The sequence below is a fragment of the Carassius auratus genome, unplaced genomic scaffold, assembly GCF_003368295.1.
Source record: "Carassius auratus strain Wakin unplaced genomic scaffold, ASM336829v1 scaf_tig00024993, whole genome shotgun sequence".
Classification (NCBI taxonomy): Eukaryota; Metazoa; Chordata; class Actinopteri; order Cypriniformes; family Cyprinidae; genus Carassius; species Carassius auratus.
The window spans coordinates 6,685-14,625 of NW_020525386.1; the positions used below are offsets into that span (position 1 = coordinate 6,685).

A 7,941-nucleotide genomic window follows, 5' to 3' on the forward strand; every position below is an offset into this window, starting at 1 on the left:
GAATGAAGTGGTTGAAAGATTTCAAGAAAATAAAAAGCAATCTGAAGCTTTTAAAAGTTTTCTCCCTCGCCGTTCTAATCCTGATGCTGCTGGGCGTGCAAGGCAGCCCCAGCCATCATGCTCCTCATATCGTGTTTTTCAAAAAGAGAGTGTTGCGTCTCGCGCTCCTCCTCAAAAATCACGGGGACCGAGCCAGCACTCACAGCCAAAGCAATCTAAGCAGAAGCCGGATCTGAGGACCGTTCTTCTCGCTAAGAAAGCTTCGGCTCAGAAGAAAAGGTCCTGACGCCAAATGGGTCAGACCTGTGAGGGCAGCCCCAATCGAGACAGTGCGGTGTACACCTCAGTATACGGTGCCCGTCCGGTCTCGGTGCTCTCACGGGGCCGTCCTGCCAACCCCGCCACCCTTGGTGCCTTGGGGCGCAGCGGTCTCCAGCGGGTCTCTGGCGCTGTGTCTCCCAGACGCTGCGTCAGGCTCGCTCCCTCTGAGGGGGGTCCAAGAGCAGTTAGCTCGGGTGGTTCCTGCGCTTCGGCTTCAGGTCCCCGAACTAGCTGTTCTAATTACACCAGAGGCCAGCCTCGAGAGGCTGGTTCCCTTAGTAGAATGTCTGACAGAATGGAAAAGTCTGCCGAATATATCTCAATGGGTCCTGCAGATAGTAGAGAAGGGCTACAGAATCCAGTTCGGTTCTCGTCCCCCACGCTACAACGGGGTGTTGCTCACAGTAGTGCATCCCGAGCAGGCTCTGGTCATGGAGCAAGAAGTGAAATCTCTTTTAGCGAAAAATGCTATAGAGCAGGTGTATCCTCCCGACAGGGCATCGGGTTTTTACAGCCGTTATTTCATTGTTCCAAAAAAGGATGGAGGGCTGCGTCCCATTTTAGATCTTCGTCTGTTGAATCGTACAGTTCAGAAATTAAAATTCAAGATGCTGACACTCAAACAGATCGTGACTCAAATCAGATCCGAGGACTGGTTCGTCACAATAGACCTAAAAGATGCGTACTTCCATATCTACATCCTCCCTCAGCACAGGAAGTTCCTAAGGTTTTCTTTCGGGGGCAAAGAATACCAGTATCGGGTACTTCCCTTCAGTCTAGCTCTCTCACCCCGCACATTCACGAAATGCGTAGATGCAGCTCTGGCCCCGCTCAGGCTGCAGGGCATACGTATTCTGAATTACCTGGACGACTGGTTGATTTTAGCAGAATCAGAACAGTTGGCGGTTCGGCATCGAGATGTCGTCCTCGCTCATATGCAAAAGTTGGGTTTGAGGCTCAATACCAAGAAGAGTGTGCTATCTCCATTACAGAGGACCACTTTTCTTGGGGTGGTATGGGATTCGGTCACGATGCGAGCCTCTCTTTCGCCCGCTCGTGTAGCCAACATCCTCGCAGCCACTTCGGAGCTAAAGCTAGGCCAGTCACGCACTGTAAAACAGTTCGAGAGATTGTTGGGTCTCATGGCAGCAGCGTCCAATGTGATCCCCTTTGGCCTGCTGGGCATGAGACCTTTACAGTGGTGGCTCAGGACCAGAGGGTTCTCCCCGAGGGGAAACCCACTTCGTACGATCAAGATCACGCGGCGGTGTCTCCGCGCCTTGGTCATATGGAGAGAACACTGGTTCCTGTCCCAGGGTCCGGTATTGGGAGCTCTTTGTCATCGGGTTACCATCTCGACAGATGCTTCCCTTACCGGCTGGGGAGCGGTAATGGAAGGCCGCTCAGCTCAGGGTCTGTGGGAGAGCCATCATCACTCTTGGCACATCAACTGCCTGGAGATGATGGCTGTCTTCAAAGCTTTGAGGCACTTCCTGCCAGACCTGAGGGACCATCATGTGCTGGTCCGCACAGACAATACATCGGTGGTCTCTTACATCAACCGTCAGGGGGGTCTGCGCTCGCGCCCACTCTGCAAATTAGCGCACCAGATCCTCCTGTGGTCTCTGGGGAAATTACGCTCTCTGAGGGCGATGTATATACCAGGGACTCAGAATATTGGAGCAGACACCCTGTCGAGGCAGGTGCTGAGGCCAGGGGAATGGAGGCTTCACCCGGAGGTGGTGGAGCTCATATGGGAATGTTATGGCCAAGCAGAAGTGGATCTGTTCGCTTCTCAGTACACGACGCACTGTCCACTATGGTTCTCCCTTACTCATCCAGCCCCCCTGGGGTTGGACGCTATGGTACAGACGTGGCCGAGGCTACGTCTGTACGCCTTTCCCCCTGTTGCTCTGCTCCCAGGAGTTCTGGAGAGAGTCCGCCAGGACGGAGTAAGTCTACTTCTCGTAGCTCCACACTGGCCGAGTCGAATCTGGTTTGCGGACCTGATTCATCTCCTCGACGGTTCTCCCTTGGAGATCCCGATCAGGAAAGACCTTCTATCTCAGGCCGGGGGCACTATATTTCACCCCCGGCCAGAGATTTGGAAGCTTTGGGTGTGGCCTCTGAGGGGGCGCAACTCATAGAGAGTGGTCTCTCAACTGAGGTTGTGGAGACCATTCTTAGCTCCAGAGCTCCAGCTACGAGGAAACTTTATAGACTCAAATGGAATGTTTTTTCTTCTTGGTGTTACCAACATCAGTGTGACCCCGTCCACTGCTCTGTTGGCTCAGTTCTTGAGTTTTTACAAGACCGCTTCGCTTCTGGTCTATGTCCATCCACCTTAAAAGTTTACGTGGCGGCCATCTCGGCTTTCCACGCCCAAGTGGGTGGTGCATCTCTGGGTCGAGACCCTCTTATCTCTCGTTTCCTTCGTGGCACCTTGAGGCTGAGACCTGCAACTCGTTCTAGAGTGCCGGCCTGGGACCTGGCTATAGTTTTAGAAGGCCTTTCTAGGGCTCCGTTTGAGCCCCTAGATTCGGTCTCTGAGAAGTTTCTTTCGTTTAAGACTACTTTTCTCCTTGCTATTTCGTCCCTTAAAAGAGTCGGAGACCTTCAGGCTCTCTCGGTTTCTCCCACCTGCCTTGAATTTGCACCTGGGATGGTCAAAGCATTTCTCTACCCGAAGCAGGGATACGTCCCTAAGGTACCGACCGTTGTTCCGAGACCTATTGTTCTGCAGGCTTTCTGTCCTCCCCCGTTTGCATCGTCGGACCAGGAAAAGTCTAACCTCTTGTGCCCTGTGCGAGCATTGGACACTTACGTTCATCGGACTTCTTCTTTTCGGAAATCCGATCAGCTGTTTGTTTGTTTCGGGTCACCTAAGATAGGTCTTCCTGCCACTAAACAGACACTTAGTAAGTGGATAGTTGGGGCTATCCTTCTTGCCTATGAGTCTTCTGACCTACCGTGCCCTTTGGGGGTCAGAGCTCATTCTACTAGGAGTATGGTGGCCTCTAGAGCCTTATTATCTGGGGCCTCTCTTCAGGATGTTTGTGATGCGGCAGGCTGGTCCTCGCCACTCACGTTCGTCAGGTTTTATAGCCTAGACCTGGACGCTACTCCCGGGTCTCAGGTTTTTAATTCTAGAGGCGTTGGGTTTTCTGTCTGACACTCAGGCACTTGTAATATGGCGGTTTGGGTATTCTCGTTCCCAAAGCGTTATCGACGCATCGTCTCTCCCTCGATGGGGAACGTCTCGGTTACGTCTGTAACCTCGGTTCCCCGAGAAGGGAACGAGACGATGCGTCTCCCTGCCATACTTCCTTCATTCCTGTGATCGACTTGCTTCGGCACTGTCGAAGCTAACACCGGTTGCTCCGGTTGGGGTTTTTATCAATTCCTGGTCGTGACGTCACTCCTGACGCTCACTCTCGCCATTGGACTAGTTGACATGGATGCTTCAGACGCACTCACGCAGAATGCGTTCGCAAAGCGTTATCGACGCATCGTCTCGTTCCCTTCTCGGGGAACCGAGGTTACAGACGTAACCGAGACGTTTTGTCAGTCGTGGGGCGGGGCTTGCTGTTTTAGTTGTTATCTCAAATGTCATTGGTTATTCCCCTTTTCCTAAAGTCAGTATTCGACGCCTGTTAGAAAATGATTAATAATTCACTTGACTTGACCCAGGACTTCATCAGTGGACCAGATACATGCGAGTAATCATTTTTTTGCTTGTTTAATTAATTTTTTTCTTTAATGTAATTTAATGCATTGTTTATAGAGTAGATCTTTTGTAGATACTTGATTAACTGGAATTCTTCTGATTGCTAGTGATTGCAGTCTTGTAATAAGAGATACACATATTTTACAGACTGTAATGATGCACACACACACACACATACTGTACATACATACATAATATATATATATATATATATAAATCTAAATGAATGACAGTGAAGTGTTTAACAAGCGTTTTATCTTTAATCTTTTAAATAGATACATCGTAATATTTGAAGGTTAGTTTAGTCATTTTTTATTGTTTTTGTTTGTTTTGTTATGAACTTGAATGTCATCTTTTGTGAAGAAGACTGCACTTACAACAGAGAAACTGGAAGGCAGTTTATTTTAAGTTTTCAATTGACTAAAGATATAAGTTATTGTTACATTATGTTGTTAATAAAAGTTTTAAATTTGACAGTGTAATGTGGTACATTGCAAACAAAGGTCAGATATTATATTACATAAAAGTCTAGTTTGAAAAATGACAATCTGTGCTTTAAAGAGAATAAATGTAAAAATCGAGAATCGAATCGAACTGTGACCTTAGAATCGAAAATGCAATCGAATCGAGGATTTGGAGAATCGTGACACCCCTAATGTCTATGATTACAGCAGAAGTATATTTAAATTTATCTTAAAAAGAACATAAAAATGGCCTGATATTTGAAAGCAAATCAACGAAAAGTTTTGACTTTTTGAGCCTCAGAGCAGAGCAAACAAACAAACAAACAAAAAACGCAGATGTTTAAATTTAGTGTTTTCCTGTGCTTTCAAAACCTGGAAATTTTATTTTAAAATTCTGAAATAGAGACTGAAGTGATTTCACAATATTCATGAATTCTTTGGTACAGCTAAAATATCTATATTGAACAGTATGCTGTCAGGAAAACAAAGTACCAGAGTTAGCACTACCCTTTTAAAATGTGCACTTGTGTACCTTATTTTTTTATATACCTAAAGAGTGCATATAAGTTTTTATATATATATTTGTATAACTGTATAAAATGTTTGTATAACTTACCAGTCAGACTCAAGCAGCACAAAAAGAACAAAACAAACATGTGAAACATTTTCTTCAGTTGTTCGGTGTCTGATAATAAAACTATTCTCTGAAACACTGAAGCTATATGTGAATCCTCCTATGTTCAGTCTGACCCTCCTAGTTCATACACTGCATTTGCATACAGAGTTGGGGGGCGGGGGGTTCTACATTTACAAATTACTGAATAATAATGAAAAAAATATCCAGTAACATGTTCCAAGCACCATAATATGAAATTAATGTTATCTAATTGCATTTGAATTTCTTAAACGTCACATGTAAATGATTTAAAATAAATAAATAAATAAATAAATAAATAAATAAATAAATAAATAAATACAGAGTTAACAGGATGTACACTCTAAAGTGGCAGTTTTACTGAGGTTCAAACTGAAACCTGCTGTGGTTGGGTTTCTACAGAAATGTGGTTTGATTTGGACAAACATGTTGAGGTGAGCATGCATCAGATCAGTTGTAATTGTTAGTTTGAAGGTGAAGAGTTACATCCGGTCCTGCTACTAGATTAACATCTTTGAACTTTAATCTCCAGAAACATGCTGAGAAACTGCACAATGATTTTATTTAACACTCAACAGTTGAACACTGAAATGCTTTTATTATTTTATTATTTTGTTTTAGAAAGTGATTAATTTGTATCATCTTGACAATAAAAAACACATTTTAAAAGGTGTACAGCTTACCTTATATATGCATACAGTGTTAAATTATTAGAAAATGTACGCTCTCTATATATTTATGCAAACCTACATGCAAAATCCAAAGAGACTGGTGCCATTACACAATCCCGGGATAATCAAACTGTAAATATGAAAATAAAGAGAAAAAAAGGAAAATAATAATAATAATAATAATAATAATAATTAAAATATTGAATAGGAATATATTAATTTCCTGGTCCTTTGATGGGGTGATATTCATCTGGGTTGTAAGGTTCTGTGAAAATGCACCAAATGCGTAATTTAATAATAATAATAATAAAAATAACACTGCCTTTTTCTGGTGTTATTCTATGATTGGTTCTACATCTACCAATCAGTTCACAAACTTTTCAACATATGGGCTGCCTCAGATTGACGTAGGCGTATGTGATCAGGGCCGTTTGAAGGAATTTGGGGGCCCCAAGCAAAATGGACATAGAGGCCCCCGACCCCTGCACGCACGCAAAGCCTTCAGGAACCACAGCATAGCCATACAGTTTAAGTTCACCCACACTTTATATATAAAAAAAAAGGTTTACAGTGCAAATACTGCTTGAAAAAATAGTTTGGTGGGAATTCAATAGTGATTTGCAATAATATGACAGCACACACTTATCAGTTTAAACTCTGGGCTGTGCAGGATATCAGCTATAATTATATATTGTACTGTGAACAATGACAATAAAGTAGACAGATGAATTAAGTGCATTTAAGTGCCATTCAATTGGGGTTTTAAAGGGGGGGTGAAATGCTATTTCATGCATACTGAGTTTTTTACACTGTTAAAGAGTTGGATTCCCATGCTAAACATGGACAAAGTTTCAAAAATTAAGTTGTACGTTTGAAGGAGTATTTTTGTTCCAAAAAAACCTCTTCCGGTTTGTCACAAGTTTCGGAAAGTTTTTTTCGAGTATGGCTCTGTGTGACGTTAGATGGAGCGGAATTTCATTATATGGGTCCTAAGGCACTTCTGACATTTCACTGATCGGAGCGATTCACTGATCAGAGCGAGAGCGTCGCGAAAAGTCACAAAAGAAGTGTGTTTTTGGTTCCCAGGGCAAGACAACCCTGCACAGATTACCAAAAGAGAAACAGCATTAATGGACCAGTGGATGAAGTTTATTTTTACAGAGCATCAGCGGAGTTGTGCAAGTGTTTTTGTTTGTTCCCTGCATTTCGAAGATGCTTGTTTTACAAACAAAGCCCAGTTTGACGCCGGATTTGCGTATCGTTTATTTCTTAAGGATAATGCAGTCGCAACTAAAAAGGGTCACGATCGTGTGTTGGAACCGCAGGCGGTGAGTAAAACTCCTTCAAATATCTCTGTGTTGTTAACTTAGCTATCGGCGCGTGAGCACATCAAGTAAACAACATGCGATGTTGTCATTAAACTGCACTTTCCACATGTAACTTACAGCTTAAAAAAAAAGAAAAAAAAAGACAACATAAAGTGGAACTTAGTCATTTTCCAAAACCGCTAAGCAAATATATACAGTTTCAGTACATACCACATTGAGAAGCCTTTGCTGATGCTGCTCTTGTTAAATTTCAGCCTCTGGATCTGTGTCACGGCTTCAAAACGCTCTCAACACAAAAGCCTACTGGTGCTCGTGATTCTTTAGCTCCGCCCACACGTCACGCCTCAAGGCGCTCGTGTTTTTCCGGGAAAAATCGGTACTGACTTCACTTTCACTTTCTCTTTTTAAGTGAAAGTGAAGTGACATTCAGCCAAGTATGGTGACCCATACTCAGAATTTGTGCTCTGCATTTAACCCATCCGAAGTGCACACACACAGAGCAGTGAACACACACACACACACACGGAGCAGTGGGCAGCCATTTATGCTGCGGCGCCCGGGGAGCAGTTGGGGGTTCGATGCCTTGCTCAAGGGCACCTAAGTCATGGTATTGAGGGTGGAGAGAGAGCTGTTCATGCACTCCCCCCACCCACAATTCCTGCCGGCCCGAGACTAGAACTCACAACCCTTCGATTGGGAGTCCAACCCTCTAACCATTAGGCCACGACTTCCCCATGACTTCCTCTTATAAATATAATAAAAATAAAGACTTTTT

At 44.0% G+C, this 7,941-nt stretch overlaps 1 protein-coding gene across 1 annotated transcript; it reads left to right on the top strand.

Annotated features, from left to right (window-relative positions):
• The first annotated feature begins 292 nt into the window (after positions 1 to 292).
• LOC113078263 (uncharacterized) lies at positions 293 to 3,759 on the top strand. The gene has a single exon (XM_026250592.1). It carries the CDS (start codon positions 293 to 295, stop codon positions 3,491 to 3,493), a length of 3,201 nt encoding a protein of 1,066 aa, XP_026106377.1. The 3' UTR covers positions 3,494 to 3,759.
• The last annotated feature ends 4,182 nt before the right edge of the window (positions 3,760 to 7,941 follow it).